The sequence below is a fragment of the Barbus barbus genome (genome assembly GCF_936440315.1).
Source record: "Barbus barbus genome assembly, chromosome: 21".
Taxonomy (NCBI): Eukaryota; Metazoa; Chordata; class Actinopteri; order Cypriniformes; family Cyprinidae; genus Barbus; species Barbus barbus.
The window spans coordinates 21,951,919-21,974,799 of NC_136749.1; the positions used below are offsets into that span (position 1 = coordinate 21,951,919).

The 22,881-nt window shown below is 39.0% G+C and overlaps 1 protein-coding gene across 1 annotated transcript; it reads right to left on the bottom strand.

Moving 5' to 3' along the window:
* Positions 1-2,294: 2,294 nt before the first annotated feature.
* Positions 2,295-21,158, bottom strand: LOC306887356 (serine/threonine-protein kinase 40). The gene is made up of 11 exons (XM_079445025.1): positions 20,923-21,158; positions 18,079-18,205; positions 17,627-17,712; positions 16,501-16,644; positions 15,395-15,619; positions 13,477-13,529; positions 9,037-9,152; positions 7,018-7,162; positions 6,510-6,629; positions 6,177-6,261; positions 2,295-5,751 (listed from the first exon to the last, which is right to left on the bottom strand). Exons 2-11 carry the CDS (start codon positions 18,194-18,196, stop codon positions 5,533-5,535), a joined length of 1,311 nt encoding a protein of 436 aa, XP_079301151.1. The 5' UTR covers positions 18,197-18,205; positions 20,923-21,158; the 3' UTR covers positions 2,295-5,532.
* Positions 21,159-22,881: the final 1,723 nt, after the last annotated feature.

A 22,881-nucleotide genomic window follows, 5' to 3' on the forward strand; every position in this document is an offset into this window, starting at 1 on the left:
GATTCAACAAAGCAAGAAAACTATTACTTGAGGGAAATGTTCACATTGAACACTATGTATCATCATGTCATCATATGCGATTAATTGGGTACAAAAATGGTTGCTAGAAATCAACAAGGCCTTCAGACGTCAGACTTCACCCGAGAGACAACACACATGTTCTGCTGTCACTGAGACCGACTTGCAGTATGTGATATAGACCAAATAGAGAGTTCACCCAAAAATAAATTATATCATGTACTCATCCTCACATTGTTCCAAACCTGAAGACATTTTGAAGATTTCTCAAGCTGACAGTGAGGCATCAATAAAAAGCTCACATATCAGAATATTTTTTTATTTTTTTGTGACAGTGGACTCAGCACACTGGTATACAGAAAGGCAGTGCAGGTGGAATTTGTCTTTGCATAACATATTTTTGATAAGTTAGAGGGAAAAATGGGATTCAGTCATTCCTTGAGAACTCCTCTAAATTCCTTCTTTCTTCAGTAATTACCTCCTGGTAACTTGACAAATCAGCTGCGTTTTATGGCAATACTAAAGTATCTTGACCTCTCTGACTAGGCCAGGTATCTTACATGGGGCAGTTTTCATACAAAGAGATAAAACAATTATGTAAGAGAAGTAAGCATATATATAGAATGTAACAAATGTAACCAAATATAAATAAACATTATTATATTGACATTTTAATTAGGTTACATTTATTTTTTTATACATTTTCAATACTTTTAATGCAATATATGTATATGTGTATATTTTATATATATATATATATATATATATATTCCAAATAGTTTACATTTGTGTGTTTGTATAGAGAGAGTTTTAGCACATTTAAAAATTGTTTGAAAATTAAATGTAAGTGAAATAAAACAAAACCAGATAAATTAAAATGTGAGCCACTGAGCTTCATAAGACTAGAATGGAATTATCATAAGATTGGAAACTTGAATGTCTGGAGTACACAACAGCTTCACAACCCACACCAAAGCACTCACTATAAATGTCTCCAATTTAACCCCAGTGTCTTGAGTTAGCCAGCACTGTTTTCGGTCTTAAATATGGGCATTGATGTGAGGCGTAGTGGTTCACACATTTAATGGTGATTTTGAGTTGTAAAACTAGTGCTGAACCTCAGGGGAGCAGTAACATCATTTATCAAACACGTCAAATTTGCTTCATTAACCCCAGGCAGTCTGAGCCATTATAAAAGATCAGGACTAACACATATTGCATTCTGAGGATGGTTTAATGGGAAATCAGATCATCAATAAAGGATGTCCAAAATGTGCTCTGGAAATCTTGCATGTAAACTCTCACGTGTTGTTTTGAGCACACTAGGGACAGGCACAGCGAAATGAAAACAAACAGCTGAGGAATTTGCTTTGCGAGCACAGTTTTGTTCAACAGCTCATATGGATGCCTTGTGTGCATCATGTGAATGTTTTTTGCTGTTCAAAATCACTCAACAATAGAGGGCTCATGTTAAAGGAGTGATTCCTTTCAACATTTGCTTTCAACAAATAAGTGGCTTGTAAACTATTAGGCTGAAGTTGGTTTTACAACTCTTGGGAGATGTACTTTAACGTGTTGGACTTTCAATGTTTGCTTCAAACTAGTCCTGTGTGTCCAAGTCTTGATTAATAAGGTTTGGTTCACACTGAAGCTTATTCTGGCAAATGAAACTGGCAAACATCTTATTTCAGGAGAGAAAGGTGAATAATTGCCAGCAACCTTCGAGCTCCAACATCTACACAGAGATTCAGATGATTAATGAGCACAAATACACAAAGTGCTGGAGTAAAAGTCTTCTGTAAAAGGGGAATTGTTGATACTTGAGGAGTAACTGATGAAAAGAGCTTTTAAACTAAAAAAAGTGTATAACTTAAGGGGTAATCAGGATGATATTCCAACAAAACACTTTGTAATGGCTCTAAATATCACATCCAAACAGAGCCATTTAATTCAGACTGAGATGAGAGATCAAATTTGTCTGGGCATCTCTGCAAAAAGTCGTGCATGTCATTCCATATGTCTACCACAAGAGGGCAGAACTGCACCTAAAATGCAGTTGTGAGCGTTTTGTTCTCAAAAACATACTTAAAACTTCACCCAAAATAAAGTACTATTGAGAATTAAAATAAAATCTCAAACAGGGATTATTTGAATGAAACAAATTCTTATACTGATGTCATCAAAGAGATGCATTGTTGTTGTTTTTTTTAAGTGCTTTTTAAATACTGTAAAGGCAAAATTTAATTTACATTTCAAATCATACAAAGAGACAGTTTTCCATATCAAAGTTTATTGCTGACATGCATGTAGAGATTTGATGAAGTACAAAAATATGTCTTTTATACAAATTTGTTTTTCATCTCTGTACAATTACCCAGTTTTTTTTTCTTTGACACCATTCTAACCAAGCAGCTTACGACATCAAACCTTCAGGCTTTTGACCAGTTTCATCATGTTTGTTTTACATCAGATTTAGATTTTCCAGTTTTAATAAAAGACGCAAAAAAGTAACAATTCTAAAGAGATATCTCCCAATTTATGAAACATCTGCACAAAGTGGCCTAAAAAGAAAAGAAAATCTAAGTTAAACTTCATGTTCTGTATCTTCCCTTGCAGTGTCTTTGTGTTTTTTGGAGTATTCATCATTTGCAAAACACCCACATCCACTCCAATTTCTGCTGCATCTTGGGCACGTCTTGCTAATTAGAATCATGCTCTAATTGCTTTGAAACTGTATACAGAGCTAAAAAAAAAAAAAAAAAAAAAAACGTACTCTCTTCATGCTGCAGACAGAATTTTGGACATCACGAAACTGTCTATGCAAGGGGGCGGGGGAGTTTGTGGTCACTTGTGTAGGGGCATATTAAACAGAAATATTTTCTAATTTCTTTCATCTAGGTTTTGGATACAGACTACACAACCACATCAACAGCAGCCATATTGCAACTGCACAAATTTGCTATGATATAATGGCTTTTGTGAGAACTCTAAGTGGACCAAGGATATAGCCTTGAGGCACTCCTTTTTGAATATAAGGAAAGGACTTTGATTTGCTCACAAAAAGTCCCTCTTCGTCAAGTCACGCATATTATCCACTACAATACTGCTTTATAACCAAATATATTCACATTGAGGTGGGAAAAAAACTAATGCTTTCAATGGTGGCTTGTGTGGAAACATTGGTGCGATTCTTTAGAATAATAATACCCTGTACAGGGGTTTGCACTATTGACGCCTATCCGCCATTACGATGTCTATCACACTGGCCAGAGTACGATATCATTCTCTCTCGCAAGATAAACTCTACATCGATTCTACATGTCATGCTAATGTGCACGATAATTTAGTTGACTTAAAATAGAGCTATGCAAAGTCAGTCACCTAATTAGTGTAGCTTAATATACCGACAGGATTGTTGCAATAATTATTCAAGAATTAAAAAAAAAAAAAAAAGAGAAAGAGACAATAAAACAAAACCTTCACTGAAGATAGAAGGAAAATCATGAGAGATCACAGCAATGCTCTTGAGTGATACATGATCTCTACATTTACCATGACAGATGAATTAAAAACAGAAAATAAATTAAAAGGAACACAGAAAGGTACGGATATACTACCAGGCTGTATGTCTTCAAAAAAGAGGAAATTAAAGTGGAGATTAAAAGGACAAGCCAAGCTGCTAGTCATGAGCTCAGAGATCTACAGTACTAAATGACCTTTTCATCTAATGACATGAGTGGAGCCAGATATAAAGGCATTGCAAACTAAGCCACAGGTCCACAGGTCAATGCAAGCCAACCGCCTAGTATATTAAGATATATTCTAGCATCAAAAGTACATATTCACTGCTCACGGTTGAGTTGAGAATCTGTTGACAATCTAAGGCAAGATATCCCACAGTTATGCTTTATACACATGGGGTAGCTTAAAACAGGACTGAAAAACATTAAGAATCTGTTTCCTTGCAATATTCTCACACAAGAAACAGATGAGAGGAGTGGGTTTCATGGAATTTCCTTCCTGATGATCATGAAGCAGTTAATAACCATACATGGAAATGAGCGGTAGGTAAGAGAATAAAACGAAAAACAAAAAGAAACAATCCCCTATGCAATGGGTTTCTTTGTATCACTGTGGCCAGAAACGTTCCCTAGCGGCCAATCCTCGATCCCTGAGCTGCAGCTGAAATCTGTGTGGGGAACGAAAGCACCGGAGATACAGGACATGGCAGAAGATGCACTTTGATGGCTTGGCATGCTATCAGAAGGTGAGCGCTCTAGACGGAGGGACACAAAAGGAAAGGAGGGCTTAAGGGCTGTGCTTACGGGGCTTATCTTGGCTTGGACTTCCGCATGACTGCCGGCTCAGCCGCCCTGTTTCCTGACAGTTTCATCCCATCACCAGCCTCGTCTTTTTCCAAGCACAGCCCCAAGATGAGTCCCTGTGTGACACACACCGAAATCCACAAAAATACCACCTAGCTCAGCTGTCTAGAGTCCGCTGTAGTGGTATATCACCTGATTCAAAGTTCATTTCCATTTGGTCGAATGCACAGGAAGTGGTGTTCTTGCACTTTCTGCTGCCTTCTGATTGGACGAAAGCAAAAGGGGAGAATAACGTACCATATCGGCCGGATTGGATGCCAAGTTATGCTTTTGGTTGTATGCATCCAGACACAGATGCTAGCTGCCAACAGAAACCCATTCAAATAGAGGAAGGAGAAACATGCGCTGCTATGATTTATGAGTAATATGAGGTTTTTAGCTTTCTAACTTATGAAACTTAACATCTTCAATGGAAATAAAGAGAATAATCTTAAAATGCTACCATTTTAGTAGGAGAGGAGGGGGGGGAAGCTTATTTAGATTGTGAGGAAAAACCAATCACTGGTTTTGACAATAGTTACACAACCACAATGCTAATGCTCTTGAGCCTGTGCTCGACTCCCCTCAACATAATGAGTCCTGCTTTCATAAGAACAGAGAGCGTTGTTAAAAACTGACTAAGAAAGGAGGAAATAGAGATAGAAAAAAATGGTAAGAGGTAGATTTGCAGTCATAGATACAGATGGGAGCGGAACAGACGAACTGGTTGCGGGGAACAGAACAAAAGGGTTGATCATGTGATCCGAGGCGTTCCTGTAGAAAGTGCTGGGGGAGAGGCGGATGGAAAAAGGGTGGTTGTGTGTGATCTGCTACATGATTCTGTTGGGGTATTGCTGAAAGTGTGTGTGTGTGTGTGTGTGTGTGTGTGTGTGTTTGTCAGATTTGGGCAAGGATTGGCATGGTGGAGGTGGTCAGAGTCTCATTCGATCCGTGTCCAGAGTCTGTGTCCTGGGCAGATGAATGGAGCAACAGAGCGCTGAGCTGTTCCTTGGCCCATGTTTGTGTCTGCCAGACTCATGCTGCATGCTCACACACACACTCTCACACGCAAAAGTACATAAAAGAGTGCGCCCAGTTCCGTGGCTCGCTCCACTCTTGGTGACCCCCGCCTGCGGGCAGAATGGCGGTGCTACTTCCGGAGGAAGCGCTGGGCCAGTATTGCGGCATCCAGAGGGCTGATGGGTTGAGCATCGTGGCCGAGGCGCCTCACTGGAGGCACGTTACCAAAATGCCTCTTGCTGAGGAAGTTCTTGGTCTCATGGATAGTGTTTTTCTCTTCCGCCAACAAGAGCTGTTGCCTCATGTAGTTCTCAAATTCGTACTGAGACGACTCCTCTGTCACTTTTGACTGAGGGGACAATAAAAGAACGTTTCTCAGCGATATAAAGTACCTCATCATGTTAATGCAGTTTAAAGAGGAAGTTTCTATTATCCATGATTCAGTGACACTTAAGGCATTACACATGTTGGACCTTATTTATAAGATACAAATAAAATGAATATGTAAATAAGTCGGGTCATACATAAATGGTCCCAATGATATTAATGAAGCATTTACATTTTACATTTTATGCATTTAGCAGACGCTTTTATCCAAAGCGACTTACATTGCATTCAAGTTACAGTTTTTACATTTTATCAGCTCTTGCTTTCCCTGGGAATCGAACCCATGACTTTGGCGTTGCTAGCGCCATGCTCTACTATTTGAGCTACAGGAAATTAGGCAATTCATGCAACAGCATATTATTGTTAACATCTACAAGCGGTACTGACCTCCTGAAGATGTTCGGGGTGGTTAAGCTGATCGTCTATGTCCGGCACCACTTGTAGAGGGCCGCTCAGTGAGGACACAGATTGCCTATTTAAAAAAAATAAATAAATACATCAGTCGAATGGGAATTTTCAGATCTACAGCCAAGAAACCTTTAAATGCATGACTGAAAACTGCACTGGATTGCAAAAATGTGGCGAGACAACATCGCTGAACCAAAATGACAACATCCCATCACATGAATTCCTAAGAAGTTATGTGAACTCTGACAAGAAGTCTTGGCTAAAAATGGAACTAAAAAGTTGATCTCGTTTCAGATGAGAGATGAGACGCACCAGGATGCGATGATGCCGCTCAGAGACTCAAGCACCTCTGTGGCAGTGAGCCTCTGCTGGGGGTCAAGCACCAGAAGCTTCCTGATCAAACACACTGTATTTTCTGAAACCCGCCCATCCCTGCGCAAACGACACAGGCACAAAGGCACATTAGCATTTCCATCTGCACATTTTTTTTTTGAGTCTTCATTTAAAGGAATAGCTCACCAAAAAATTCAAAAAATAATTTTCTTCCGTGGAACACAAAAGATTTATTAATAAGGTACAAGTAACTTTTATGCTTCAGAAAGGGCACAAAAGCACCATAAAATGGTCCATACATCTTCTGAGGTCATAAATCAATTATACGTGAGGAACAATTCAACAGAAATCTTTTGACATCCAATATCACGTCATGAAGAACATGAGTGTTTTTCATTTTTGGGTGAACAATCCTTTTAAACAAGGGCCAAACATTTTTCAACAATTAATTCCTATCAAAGCACAGAAAGATAATGGAGATACTCACTCAGGGATGGAGTACTCTGCTGCTTTGATCTTGCGGAAGAGCTCTTGAGGTATACTGTCGTAGAACGGGAACTGGCCGTAGAGCATGGTGAACAGCACCACACCGAGCGCCCACATATCACTGGGTTTACCACGGTATGGTCGGCCTACATGGAAACACAAAGTGCAATTTTTACAAGCAGCTCTACAACAGTTTGCTTATTCAATCAGATTGGAACTTTCTCTTGGATGAGTAGTGAAAGTGTACATATAAAACATATGCTACCAATAGTGTCAAAATCTTATAAAGTCCCCCAAATCCTGTTCACACTCACAATACCACTTAGTTTACCACCATAAATGGGCAGAACACAATGTGCCAAAAGAGTACAAATGAGTCATGGGAGCTTTAAAAAAAAAAAAAGAGGGGTTAATTGGGTAGGTTTCTGTTTAGTAAACAGCGTGATTTGTATGGTATATTTTTCTTTAAGGTACAATTCTCTGCTTCTACTTTGACCCTACGCATGAGAAAGCGAAAGAGAGGGAGATGAGAGAGAGAGTGAGCAATGGAAAAACAGTGAGAGGAAGAGAGCGAGAGAGAGAGCAGGAAGAGTAGTTCCTCTCTGCATGACTCATTGTGATGACTCACTGAAGCAGCTCTGCCTTTGTTCTGCTGTCATATTTGGCTGATTTACTCCCGGTTTCTTTCTGTCATTTTACTGTGAATGGAGACCGCAAACAAGAGCTCGACTGCGCCTCTATTTAACATGCATGCTCGGAATGCACCATCTAACCAGAGCCTACATCCATAGAGGTCTTGGAAAAACCCCGAACACACATGAAAGACAGTTCTGGAAAGGTGGTGCTGTTTGATATTTTAGCTAGCGAGTCAACTAAACGAACAAGATTTAAAATGCAGGGATCTTCAACTTCATATTGTATAAATAGCCCTCTGCACGCAAAGTTCATGTGACAAAAAAAAAAAAAAAAGGACTCCACAAACTAATCTTTATCTTTTGGATAAAATAGTCATTTTAAACATTTAAAATATAATTTCAGTATTGAATGAATTATATGCTTAAGATCAACGTCACATCGCTTCATTTAAATCCTTCAATGAGCTGATGGTGTCTTTGAATTGAGCAAAAAACAAAGCATCTCAGAAGGCAACTGTGATGCCTTTATGCACAGGTTTTTGATACCATATGAATGCATTTACATACTTTATACATCGTAAATGACAATCTTAATTGCTTTGCAATGTAAAAAAAAAATCTAAAGAGAGGCATATAATTACGTTTTAAATTTACTTAAATTACAATGTGAGGGGAATAATAAGACATTTATTTTCTATTAAATAATATATATTTTAGGAATATAAATGTTCATATAAACATTACTACAATTTTATCATGTAATATTAAGGAATATTTTAAGTTAAATACAAGCTAATCTCTATTGAAAGTTTTTGTAACGCACCGATTTTTTTAAATCTCCAAAAACAATACTGAATAGCCACTTAAGTTTGTGAAAACCAAAAAAGGTCAAAATAATTTTTGCGTGTTAACTATTCAGTAGGGCTAACTGGACTGTGCTACATAAACGTTTGACAGATAAGATAAACAGCGAGTCCCGTGTACTGAAATTACATCACTTGAGTGAACTTCAAGCTTCCACACAGAGAGAGAGATTGTTTGGAAAGATACACCTCGTGATACAACCGCTGTTAATTTGATCTATTGCACTGCCGAGATCTGCTCGAGGCCATGACAACAAGCTTAAGAGTAAAGTTTTGGTATCGAGTCGTTGATGAGCTAACAGGTCAAGTCTTGCGGCACACAACACACATAATGACTTAAAAACCTGACTATTGCTCATCCATGCTGACGGTTTGTGACTGCTGTCCTGATTAGGGCCGTTTAGGTGGTTGGGTTTATGAGTTTTGATTACAGTGGTGACATGGAGGGTGAGTGATGTGAATCATACACATAAACATACACACACACACACACACACACAGACACACAAGCTGAATTCTCACCGCTCAGGACATCTGGGCTGATGTAGGCTGGACTGCCTCGCTGGTCCTTCAACAGATCTTCCTCACTCACCAAATGCTTACCAAGGCAAAAGTTTGTGATGGTGATCCGATGGGTCCTGCAGCACACAAAACACCAATGACGTCAAAGAAAAACCATGAACCCTCACATCAAGTCGCACTGTTTAGATTAAAAAGATAGCTTGTGAAATCCATGATGTGCATCTTAGTAAGCATGTCCAAGTCATATTTTGTCACAAAATCAAAAGGAAAACCATATTTTGAATAAAAGAAAATTAGTTAAGACGTTATTTCAATATGCCAATCTAGCTTGTAATTTAAAATAAAATTCAGATGGTTAGGAGGAGGAGTCTAGCAAAATCAGCCAAAATAATATATATATATAAAATAGTTTTATGAATTTAATAGACTTTAATATGATTGTGATAAAGTGGGTATACATCTATACATAAAAACACACTTTTTTACACTATACACGCATATCAAAATGAAACTTTACTGTTGTTAGGCGAGTCAGTTTGTATCTGTGCAAACATGCCTCTGATATTTTTGTCTCTGTCATTAAGTCTAATCTGTGGCAGGGAGCCATTCTGCCTTTCCAGAAAGCAGAACCCAACATGACAGAACACACCATGACTGCACTTGACAAACAAGTGAGTCACCTGTGGCTTCTCACAAGCTCAGGGATGACTAATCTTGCACCTCAGAAAGGAAAGAACAACACTTTTTTCAGTGACAGGCATGCAATGAAAACAAGCACTCTAACATACACATAGGAACGCTTTCACTTAAAAAATGCATTCACATTTACAATGAGCAAAACTAACACATCAGCTGACAGAGCTGAACTGGGGGACCTCCAATGTGAGAATTCACACAGTCACAGCTGTAATCTCCCCTCACTAAAAAAAAACAAAAAAACCTCTACCACTACAGCTACATCTCTCAGCTACATCCTCTTTTCCCATGCTTCCCCGGTTACGCTCTCACTTTCACACCCTGAAAGTGACTGTCACACTTACGCCTAACAGCTACAAACAGGCCCGTTCCTGAAGCTTGATTTTTTTTCCCAGCAGAGTTTTTTACTGATTTAAAGCTGATTACCGTCTTCATTAAAAAGGAGGGTCATGATTAAATTAGATTAGAAAAGAAAAGAGATTAGTCACAACAGACTTTGTGAAAAAAACTAAACAAAAAAAAACCCTTCAGTCTTTCCATCCTACACTGCATCTGTACCAGTTATAAATGGTTTTCAATTTCAGTTTACTTTTAGTGTTGCATTAATTTATCAAATACAACAATATTTCTGAGCATGAACTGGATCTAAGCTCCAGATGGCTCACACTAGAGGACAAATTATTGATGATTCAGTAAAGTTTGTGGTTCAAGGCATTTGAACACAATTTCAAAAGTTTTGTTTAATGATGGCTAGATGAAGCAAACTAAACTAACTTCATTTGTTTCATCTTGTATGGCTTTTTTGCATGGCAGTTTCTTGTTGTGTCAACCATTTCAAATGCACCTGCTCCTAATGTCTAAACCATTTGTTTTTGACACACTGTTTCCACTAGTTTTCATCTTCATAATAGTTTTAGCCTTAATATAAGCTTTCGTCTGGCTTCATCATGACCATGAGCCTTGGTTCCTGAGCGAAGAGTCAGCGAGCGTTTCTCCTCAGGAGATTCTCATTGCTTACTCTCATCTTCCTGCTCATGTGAAGAGACCAGAAGCCTCCCGGGCTCTCGGTGCTGCTAAAATTAGCCCCTGTTGATGGGAAAAGTTAAATGGTTTAAACGCAAGAGGAAGTCTCGATGCCGAAATCCGGTCAGAACTGCCTCTGCTGGGTGAGGTTAATGTGGGATTTTGATGCAATTGTTTGGTATTGGAGTTCCTTTGCTTGTGCAAGCAGTGTTGTAAGAGGAACAAAGCTAATAGTGAAAGAAAATGTGCAGATCAGGCAATTTGTTCACTTTTATAGAGTCTTGATGGTGACAGCCATATGGTGTGAAGGAGGGAAAAGAGGTATGAAGTAATGGCAACAAACCCTTGTGAAATGTGAGAGAAGCTTCTGCACTACAGGCAGTTATTGACAAACTGCTGAGGACAAACAATGCCTGCACAGGTCGATTACGACCACCAGATTCTGCAGTGGTTTTTGAAGGCCCAAATGTCTTGTCAAAAAAAAAAAAAAAGAGCGTACATGTCATGGACCACTTATGACTAATACCAAGTACTTTCCATTCCACCCAAAGCCAACAGTCTGCTGGCTGGGAAGGGTCACACAGACAGTAAGATCAGAGGGGTATTTGGAGAGTGAAAAAGAGAGAAAGAGAGAGAGAGCTTTGCCAGCGTTACGTGAGTGTGACTCAGCTCTGAGCTATGGATCCTTTGGCAGAGGGCTGTATTATCTCCAGCTGGGACACAGTGTTCTGCTTTCTTGCTGAACTGAAGCAGACAGACCAGACTGCTTGGTTTCATCACTATAGGCTCCAGTGACGAGTGCGAGTACATGTGGATGTCTTCTTTTTTCGTTCAGCAACGATATACCGGTCCGTGCCTGTCCTTTTAATTGACTCCCGTGGAAAGGTGTAAAACGCTTGACTCAACAACGGCACATGCAAGATATTAAGAAAAAAAAAAAAAAAAAAAAAAGAAAAAACAATATTGGGAAAAAGAAAAAGAAAAAAGCTCCAGGCACAAATGCACTGAAACTCACGTGTTACTCAATTTTCATATTCTATGATTTCCCAAATCCTTTCTGAAATTTTTTTGCATTGCATCTTGGTAGTTTACTAAGCCATTTTATTATTAGTCTTATTCTGAATTTGAATCTACCCAGTGTATTTGATTTTTGCTTTCCTGTTACTTTTTAAAATCAACAGGACTAGAAAAGAAAAGAAGCAGGACGGGAAGTGACAACCTCTCCTCAAGCAAGATTGCACTGCCACAGCTCTGACATTTACCTTTTCACACAAAAATTTGAATTCTAAGTGCAAACACCAGCTTTAGTAATTGGTGGGCATGTAAGTCTATAAATAAACTCCAAAGTGTCGCCCACAAAGTTGCCAGGTGCATTTCTGAGCAAACACCACAAACATTAAAACCACCATGACACATGCTCTTCCTCGAATGTCTATTTGTACACTACCATTCAGAAATTTGGGTTCTGCAAGCTTTTTTTTAATGCTTTTGAAAGAATTTGCTTATGCTCGCATGGCTGCATTTATTTAATAAAAATACAGAAAAACACTATTTATTTTATATTGCAAATATTTATGTAAATATTACATTACATTTTAAAACAACAGTTTATTTTTAAATATTTTCTATTTAAATAATTTGCAACCAGAAAAACAGAAATATTCAGCAGCCATTACTTAAGTATTCAGTGTCACAGGATCATTCAGAAATATGCTGATTTGACACTTAAGAAACATTTATTTTTATCAGTGTTAAAAACATGCTGCTTAATAATTTGAGGAAACGGTGAAACTTTTTAGGACTCTTGATAAAGTTCAAAAAGCACTTTTTTAGCATTGAATGGTAGTGTAGTCAGAAGCATGGTAGTTGCTCAAAGAAGAAAAAAAAAAATTTACTAACAGAAAAACTTCCACTTGTTTGCTGTAGGTTTGAAGGGGTTAATGGCAGAAAAGGTGCACAATGCATACCTTCAATTCAGTCAGCCAGGACACAAGAAGTACAGTTGCCCGTAAAGAGACGAGGAAAGGAGGAGATAAATGAAACAAGCTCCACTCCTCTCACTACTCATGCCACTGAGCTTATATGGTGTGACGGGTTTCATAATTAGACAAGCTGTGCACTTATGTGACCGAACTACAATATGCGAGAACTCAGCAGCGAGCAGCACATGCTGGCAAATGTGACAGGCAGAACTGAGGATTTTCAATTAGTCAGTGAGTCTCTCATTCCTGGGGACATTTGAAATGGCACAGACAACAGAACTGTGGTTAAAAGCGTACCCGTTCCACACACAGCAGAAAACACACATATGCATGCGGCGCATATGGTGTTTGGAGAGGGTCTTTATGGATGAGGGATTAGGAATTCTGCTAGGCCTATCCGATTCACAATGCTTGCCGACCTCAGATGCCTTCAAGCCAGCATGTGCGGTTCCATCACCCGCCCGCCCCCCCTTCCCTGGCTCCATGATCCTCTCCTTTTTTCCAGGGAACGAACCAGGGGCACGTTCCATGACTACTCGTTTTAACTGGGATAGCTTCCCACTGCTCACTCCCCCTCCCTTTTCAGCCTGTGGGGATGAATCACACTCTCACTAAGAGCTCAAGAGGAGAGAGGTCAATGAGGCCAGACGGTGCTCCATGAAACCCCAACAAAGGGCTGAGCGCACAGAAAACTCCACCGGCACAGCAGGTAAAAGAAAAGGGAAGAGAGGAGTCTTACCTTTTATTAAGCACCATGTTTCCAAGCTTCAAGTCTCTATGCACGATGTTCTTCTACAAAAGCAAAAACCGCGAACAGTTACTTATATATATATATATATATATATATATACACACACACACACACACATATACACACACAGGGCCTGAGTTTAGGTTTTTAAACTGGGGGGGAACTCCCCCCTTACATGGGTCACATGGGGGGGGATTTAAAGATTCTGGGGGGGGGGGATAAATTGACACATCGGGCTAAATTAATCATCTTCATTTATTTATGTCTACAGTTTTTAATGTATCTTGGTTTTCAAAGAATTATAACAATTTGTCATGCTCTCTTTCAAATTGCCATTAAGAACTGTATTAAAACTATATATTAAGAATCACTGTATTTGTATATTCCAGTTTCAGTTCAATTTCTTTGTTTTAAAAAAAACTTTATACAAAATACACCATGCTCTCCTTCAAACTGACATTAAGAACTATATATTAAGGTCTCTCAATTTCAGTGTATTTCATGGGTTTCAGATCAGTTCAGTTCTTTGCTTTTTCAAAACTTCATACAAAATACGTCATGCTCTCCTTCAAATTAACGTTAAGAACTCTGTTTAAACTATATATTAATGTATCTCAGTTTCAGTGTCTTTCATGTTTCAGTTCAATTTTAGTCACTTTTTTCCATTGCTTGTGACTTCTTTCCTCTGTCTCCTCCTCTTCATCTCTTTCCATTTGATGATGGCTTTCATTTTTGTGCCTTCTGAATAAAAAAGAAATGTCTCCGCTTTCTATAGCCAAATTATTTTTTTCCCCTAACGTTTAAGCGTTGTGAAATAATCTAATCAGAGTGTTATTTTTGTTTTTATTTAAGAAAAAAAGCTCTCCAAAGATTAAAAACCATTTCAGTGAATGATCTTTATTCCGACATAAATTAAATAACACAAGGACAAATATCATGCATACCAAGTTGTTGGCGTTTTCTCGCCGTTGAAACATGGGTCGTTACGTGAGAGATGATGACGATCAGTGAACAGGAGTCTATTTTCTTATGTTCATTCATGTTAACTTTCGATAAAATGCGCATTTTAAGATAAGGAGATGATGATTTACTCGCGCTTCGCTGCTGCTGTGTTGAGTCGGCGGGCGCGCTCTATCCACTCACACACTATAAAGAGCAAAACAGCATTTGATGTTTGAATTTCGGGATTAAAATAATATAATTTGGAAGCCGATAACATCTTCACAAGCAACTCATTATGACTCAGAATATTAGAGCGCGTTACACAGCCTTGTGTGAATCAGTGCGACGCGGGCCATGGAGAACACGCCCGATGCTCTGCTACAGGACTCAACGACAGAGAAGGCCGGTGCAGCGCTGTTTTAAAAAAAAAGACAGGCTGTTTGAACCAGTGATTTATTTTTTTATCACTGTAGATGTATTTAATCTGAGATAAAGCAAATATATTTGTGCGGGAATTTCTCGCATTATAAAATTTAAATTTGCGGGAATGGTTGAAATTATGCGCGATCCCGCGCCGAAATTCAAGCTATATATATATATATATATATATATATATATATATATATACCTAAAGAAGTTGGCTACACTTTGGAGAGCGTGCAACCTGACAATCACCATTGCCGTATATTACAGAAAAACGCCATGTACCATCATCTAACTTAATTTAGGGTGAATTACACAGTAAACATAAAATTTAATGTGTAACCATTTAAGTTCTGCAATATGACAAACTTCCAAATAAAACAATATATTCAAAGAGGAAAAATGGCAGGACTTAATTTTATCATTGGGAAGCCACAATAGGTAAGCAAACTCCTGACCTTGACAGCGCCATTAAGAATGTTGTCAAGTAAAACAGACAATTTTGATTTCACATTGACACTAAAACCAGTTGGCAGCTCACCTTATGCAATGCCTCCACCACTCTCACCACATCATAGAAAATAACGATGGCCTCGCGCTCGCTCAGTCGCTTCTCTTTGATGACGTAATGCTGCAGGTTGATGAGGTCGGCCGTCTTGTCGCTGAAGTCGTGGGCACAGAGGCAGTCAAGCACCAGACAGATTCGTCTCTTCATCTTCCGCACTTTGTTGGCCTCCATGTCCTCGACAATCTCACAGGAGCGGTCCTGAGATGGAGAAGTGAAAGAGATAATGCATTAGAAAAGTTTTGCGCTGACAATAATTGCAGGGACAGCATAAAAGACTTTACCTCAGACAGCCCAGCAGTGCATTTAACAATGAGTAACAAAGCAAACGAACACTCCACCATTAAGCTTTTGAATGGAGCGAAAGAAGAAAATACAGGGTTTAAAGAACAAGATGACGCTAACGGATTGGTAGTACAAAAAGCACAGCAGCGATTCTCCTGTATGCCTCGCCAAGTGCAACAGCTTGAATGATGAAAGCCCTCCTTCGGTCACCTGAGACTGGGGTCAAACGAGGGCCATGAATCGATCGGCAGTGTGGTTTGTGTTTGCAATGACTGTGCCTTTGAACACAAGAAGCGATCCATAATTAACTGGCCCACTCTAGAGAGAAGCTATAATAAACCAATCAATACTGTGAGCTTCAATGAATGGCCCTGACAGCACAGTACGGCTTGTTCTGCAGCCCATTTCCACCGGGGAAGAAAGGAGAGGTCTAGATATAGTTGAAAAGCAGACGCAAGAGAGCGAGAGAAAAAAAAGAAAGCATCTTGCTCAAAGAGAAAGTAAGTGGTGAGTCACTGCGAGCGCTTTGTGATGAAAATTAAAACAACTGAAGGAACAATGAAGAAACAAATTAAGTCGTGGGACTGAGAACGTACAGTACAGAAGGGAATCTTTAGGCATCTCACAAATCGATTACATTTTGATTCAAAACGGCACAGCCAGATTCCAAAACAAGTCTTGGTGCATTTCAATTTTGAAAGGAAGATTGTGGACAGATGTCCACAATCTAATAAAAACAGAATTAACGGATATAAGGTGAAAAACTTAAATTCTGCATTATGAAGCATTGGTCTTACCTGGAAGAGGCCATGATGGTGCACCACTCCTTCTTGGTTGGAGAGGAGTGACAGTAAAGAATACTCTGTATGCAGGAGCATTTTCCCTTGCCTTTCTTCCTGTGTCTCTCCTGCAGTGTCTCCACGTTCTTCCAGGGTGAGAATCTACAACAAAGGTCGAAGGTAAGAAGACACCACACCACTAGATCCTGTTCTAAACCATCCTGAGAGTCTCTTATCTTCACTGATGGCACACTAAGCTATCAATGATCTTGAGGCAATACAGAGGGTCCATTAAATGCTTTATCTACAGAGGGGACAAAGATAAGTCCCTCACATGTCCTTCAACACATCTGGACAACCATCTGAGGGACACTAGACTCAGGGGCATGGACGAATGGGGTCAAAAGGTTAGACTCCAGGTTGACAAGCACCTTTCAGTGAAGCCCCTCGAGTAACAGGCTGGTCCATAAACAAAGAGGTTTGATGGTCATCTCTGAACTAGAGTCGGTCATGAATTGGACAGTATTGTGGAGATTTGTTGGGGCAGGTCAAAGGTTCATGCAAACAGTGAGACACACAGGGGCTTTTGTGTTTAGAAGCAGTCTTACTTCCCTGGTCAGGACATGTTTGAATCACATGGGAGGGTTTTTGTAAACTGTGTCTTTCTGTATCACCTCACATCTGGTTTTAAAAGCCATTTTGGCAGATCTGAAACCCATTAAATGTAAACGGGGACAAAAATGTTGTATGGCTGGTTAAAAACTTATTTTTTTTCCCAATTAATCAAGATCTTCAGAAAGAAGTCTGACTGATCCTTCACTGAATCCATCATAAAATATTTTAAAAGTTAACAGCTATTGTAATGCTAAAAACTGTAATAATATTTCACAATATTACAGTTTTTACTGTATTGAGGATAAGAAAAGGAAAAGAAAAAAATAGCCAAACTTTTGAACTTTTAATAACCGAATCAGCTCCAAAGTTGTGTGATAGTATCACTCTCTACCCCTCTACGCAATGCGATCACAAATAGTCACACGACATGAATTTGGAGCCAGATATAAATGGTGATCTGTCTCGCCTGACCACTTGTGCTCCCCCAAGATGTTAACACTATGCAAACAAGGCCTAAAAAAGTACTCACTTTTAGCTGGTAGAAATCATCTGTCCCATCCTTTCTGGCTAGACACTGCACTATACTCTGCACGGGAGAGTTTCCCAGCCGTGGGCCTGTTGAGATGGGAAGAAATAAAGAAAAGAAGTGTGAACAGATGCAAAAGTCAGTACAGAGCACAGCAATTCCCCTTGAGGCCAATCATAAACACTCTTATCACAGCACCCTGCATTACTACGTCACACTGCTATTTCCAACTGTGATGGGTGAATTTCAAAGGCAAGATGACAGTGTGATAGCGGCATACAGGAAAAGACCTGCAGATTCAGAAGTGAAGCCGTCAATCTAAAACATTCCTGCAATTCTTTTCAAACAGAGGTCTCCGAACAGAACCTCTACCCCCTCCTCCTCTCGCCTGCATAGAAACACAAAAAGATAGGTCTAGTGTTGAAGATTCACTTGCAATACCCAAGGCAGCTTACCTAAAACAAAGGGACCGGCTCTCTTAGCATTGCTGCCAGATATCCCAGGACAAAGGAGCTTGCTGGATCTGCCGGATGACTCTCCGGCCCCTCGTTCCGAAGCACGGCGTTTAGACATTGTGCAGATCTGAAAAAGAGTTGAGAAAATGTACTCAATACATAAAACACCTTACATGCAACCAGAGAAATGTGACTTCTTGACTAAAATCGAATCTCCAAGGCATCCAAACAAAGCAACCTTATGACACTCATTCAGTTATTGCCTTGAGGGACAATAGCCAATCCAATGAGGTCTTTCAGTACACCATCAACAAAGCGTGAGTTCTAAAGAGGGCAAATAACAGGTGGGGGAAGGAGATTTAGCAAAAGTCATGCCCTCCCCGACACCTCAAAACAGTCAGATGCCATTAAGAGCTCTACGCCTGTATGAATGACAACCCATCAGGTCCATATACATTTGCATGAGCAAAGATTAGCAGCAGGTGTGAACTGTTGATGTGACTTCTGCCTTAGACAATAGAAGCCCATTCACAAATGGCACCACTGACCACAACTCGCCCGAGAAAGGCAAACGTTCAGCACCGACGGATCTCAAATTGACTAAAATAACCCATGAATCTTGAACTCTGCTGCTGCAATTAATGTTTTTCCCCTTTCACTATTTGTAATCCTTCCGTTCCTTAATCTGCATGGGTTTATCTGCAAATCTCTCTGGCGTAATCTGCATATTACAAGATTGCAATACTGACCGGTCTGCAACAAGGAACATTTCGAAAGCAAAAAAATTCAGACATCACAAGCAGTGCATTAATTATGGTCAAACATTCAGGATAAAAGACTTCTTTCAGAGAAAAGCCTGCTTGTTTTATTGGGTTCTTGTATAATCTGATGATCACTTATGTGGTTCTACAGAAAGGCAAGTGGTGCTACGGACGGATACAGCATGATTCACACAAGCCCTGGGGTTTGCACTGGTAGCAATTTGTCAGAAATATGAAATGCTGCTGTTTGACACCAATGGTAGCGTGACACACGCAGCCTCTAGACATCATATCACGATGCAAGCAGGGGGTGGGAGAGCACATTTAGCATCGCGGACAGTTCTACACCCCTTGGGCTCTTCAAAATCAATCTCAACTCTGTTTAAATTAAGGCACAATACAGAGACTGGGCATGAAATCCCATTGATAAAATGACAATCAATGTGCAATAATAGCAAATACATATAAAGTAGAACTAAAAGAGCATCTCACAGACAGCCGTGATTAACATTTAAGCTATAAACTTGGTCGCATTGTAATTTTGAATGAAACAGACATTCAAATGTAATTCTGCAACAGATCACACAGCTTGTCTCGAGGACGTAGGAGGGGGTACAGTTGGCAGTTATCGCAGATCATTTCACACGTTTACAGCTTTTTGTCTTTGTGGACCCAGATTGTTGACAATGTGACAGACAGGGGTGAGAGACGTGATTGCTTTCTCATCAACCCTTTTGACATGCATTACTGGAGATCTGACATCTTTAAATCACCACAGCTTGTTGTAAAGAGCGTGTCTGTGCATTGGCACAACCAAGGCTGAGAATGTGACCTGCAACCTCAAAGGAAACGAAAGACATCATGGTTGGTATTAAACCATCTGTAATAATTTCAGGTCACGCCAGACCTGAATGCAGTTTAAATGATCTCACCGACAGCAAGATGCACGTATGCTTGCAATCTTGAATCTAATTCAGAGCTACTGCATGGAATTCTCAGGAAACACATATCAGTAAACAAAAAAAACTGTCATTAGTTCCTCTCTCACCCTCCTGTTGTTTCAAACATGACGTTTTTCTGTGGAACACAAAAGGAGATGCTAGACGGTCTCACTCAGCATTTGCTTTCATTGCATTGGGAAAAAAAAATATGGAAAATTAAATGGAAGTGAATGGTGACTAAGGCTCTTAGTCTCTAATACTAACATCATCTTTTGTGTTCCACTGAACTAATAACAAATCACAGAGGTTAGTAAAAACATAAACGTTTTTTTGTGTGAACCATCCCTTTAACAACAACAACAACTTGCTGATGATGAAATCATGCTATATGAACGATTAGTCATACTGCTTTGAATTGATCAGACTGAACGGATGCAGTGTGTATACACGCACCGCAGTCACCAGAGAAGTGAAATATCATCCCTGCATGATTTAAACGCTCTGATCCACACAGCGGCAGAACATTTTAATATTTTATTAGATCTAAATATACTAGCTGTCACTGCATGCATCGTAAACTTGAGAACCTGACAACCGCCGAGCACCGGCTGGGAGCTTGATGTAACCCGTATCAGATGCGCGTTTTTGCACACGTTTTGTTCGATATTTGGATGTCTAAGATTTGTGGTGTGTAAAAACAAGTGACTAATGTTTCCATTTATAGTTAAAACGACAGCAGAGGGAATAGAGACAGGAGCACTGCAATATGATCACAACCGAGTACACGGCGTACACCAACGAACGCTGTTAACCAGCTACAAGTAAAATTATAACAATAACCACTAATATAAATGACTTATATAAGCGTGTGTAAGAAAACAAAGCTCTCGTTCTTATTAATACAACAAGCGTACTCAATTCGTCTAGCATTTGCAAGCGAAACTTGCTTATTTTAGTTTGTATTCTAGCTTATATAGTCTGTCGCAACACGTTTTAAAATATGACAATTTAATCGTTGCAAAGGCGCGTTTATCTGAATTTAAAGACGAAATTAAAGACCAGAAAGCCAATGAGTTCACCGTGTCCCTTTAACGGACTGTGAAAATCTCCTCAGCCGACCGACGGGCCATTTAACAACTTACCAAAACCGCCGAGGGAATCCTCTGTCGTACACTAATTCCCACTCATTTCTGGCCGATTAAATGTTCAGCAGGGGTGCACCGACATTTACACTCCACCACGAAGCAGTTTGTTTCAAGCGAACCGGAGAAATTTCACGTTAACCGACAGGGGTTTTGAGGGAAAAGCCTTCTTAGGACAACTGATCACATCTTTCCATAGCAGCACCACCTGACAACGGAAATGACGCACATGCTGTGAGTGACGGAGCGGCACGGCCAATAGAAAACGTTGTTTGGTGTTGCCGCCCCCTTACGTGCGTTCTTGAGATTGGCATTCTTCGCTAGTGTGGAATGATAAACGTAGGCACTATGCAAATGAGCAGTAGAGTACTACTGCATAACTCCAGTCAAGTTTTGACAAATGTGCACATTGCATATAAAAAAAACAAACAAACAAACAAAAATGTTTTACGATGGAAATCAATCGCTATTCATATATAATAGCTAATACTATCAATAAAAATAATTGCTGCCAGAAACAAAATAATGTGTCAAATATTTATAATAAATATTTTTTTATCAGAAAATATCAATACATTACTTGCTGCCTCTTTGTAATTATTTTTGAAAATTGTTTTCAGATCATCAAACATTGATGATCAAAGTAATGTTTCTTAAAAATATGCATGTGTATTAATATAATAAAGTTTTCAGATATGAGAACATGTGGTTTTAAAGGTTATGAGTTGTCATAATTTTGATAAAATAAAGAGAATCGATAAATATATGTTGCATTTGTGTTAAGAACTTTCTAGAGATAATGTTTAATTAATTTAATAGTGGAAATGTTGTCACTTTAAGAAACTGCAGATAAGTGTCAAGAATCAGTGCCAGGTAAAATAAACATGACACATCGATTACATCCAAGACTAAAGGGTAAATAGATAAATAATAATCTACCTCTGTTCATACGAGTACAGCAAAGCTCTGGGGTTTCTTGCATTCACAAGACCCTCAATATCGTATCCAATTTTAGATCCCCCAAAACTAACCGGCTTCACCCACAACAGCAAGTTTCAATTCAGTGGGCTGGTGCAGAACTGCATGTCAAACAGAGAGTGTTTTAAAGGGCAGTAACTGATTTAAGGCTGTGCTGTCTTCCTGTCTTGACTCAGCATGGCCTTTGCCTTAAACCACATGAAACACTTTTATAAGCCCGTGGCTAAACATTGGCCAACCCACGGTGTGTGGGGTGGAAACTGTGAATCATACTTTAGTGTCCATGTCTGATAAAGAAGCAGTGGAATTCGAGAAAGACTGCAAGGACAATTTCACGAGCACACTCCTTACTATAACGTCTGGACTTAGCATTCATTAGCACTTAGCAGTCTGTCTCATTACCTTTATTCCTTTACTTTCCTTCAAATAACCATCTCTTGTTCTTGGAATAAGTGTTGTACTGGAATAACAATATATTTAAAACATAAAAATTAGGTTATTTGTGTCATAATTAAATATTACTATAGTTTTATCCTGCAAAATTTTATGTTGTGCTTATATGTTTTTGTGCAATTTGTATAACATGGAGGCCTTTTGTGAACCTTCATCTAGTTTCTCAAAATAGGATTATGTATTTTATTTCCACAATATTTCCAAGAAATAATAAATCATTCACTTATAGCTTCACTCTGCTGAGGTCTGGCATGTGTCCAAACGATTGTACCCATGTCAATAAAAAAATATAACATAAAAACATTTAAAAAATAAATAAATACATAATTTATAATTCATTTCTAAATTAATATAATCTATAATTTTATTTGTTTAATTTTAATATTATTTATTATTATTATTTACATATTTATCAAGCAATTTCTGAGTGGAAATAGTTGATTTTTTTTTTAGTTTGTTTCTTGCAGTGTAGGTGATGACTTGAATGAAAATAAATTAATTTAGTTTTTTGTAAATAATATTCATGAT

What these genes read in the sequence shown, in the direction of transcription:
- LOC306887356 (XM_079445025.1), bottom strand. Translation starts at nt 18,196, where the DNA reads ATGTCTAAACGCCGTGCTTCGGAACGAGGGGCCGGAGAGTCATCCGGC. An exon ending in TGGTGGAGGCATTGCATAAG is followed by an intron (nt 13,530 to 15,394) that starts GTGAGCTGCCAA and finishes TTGCTTTTGTAG; the next exon opens with AAGAACATCGTGCATAGAGA. An exon ending in AACATGGTGCTTAATAAAAG is followed by an intron (nt 9,153 to 13,476) that starts GTAAGACTCCTC and finishes TGTGTGCTGCAG; the next exon opens with GACCCATCGGATCACCATCA.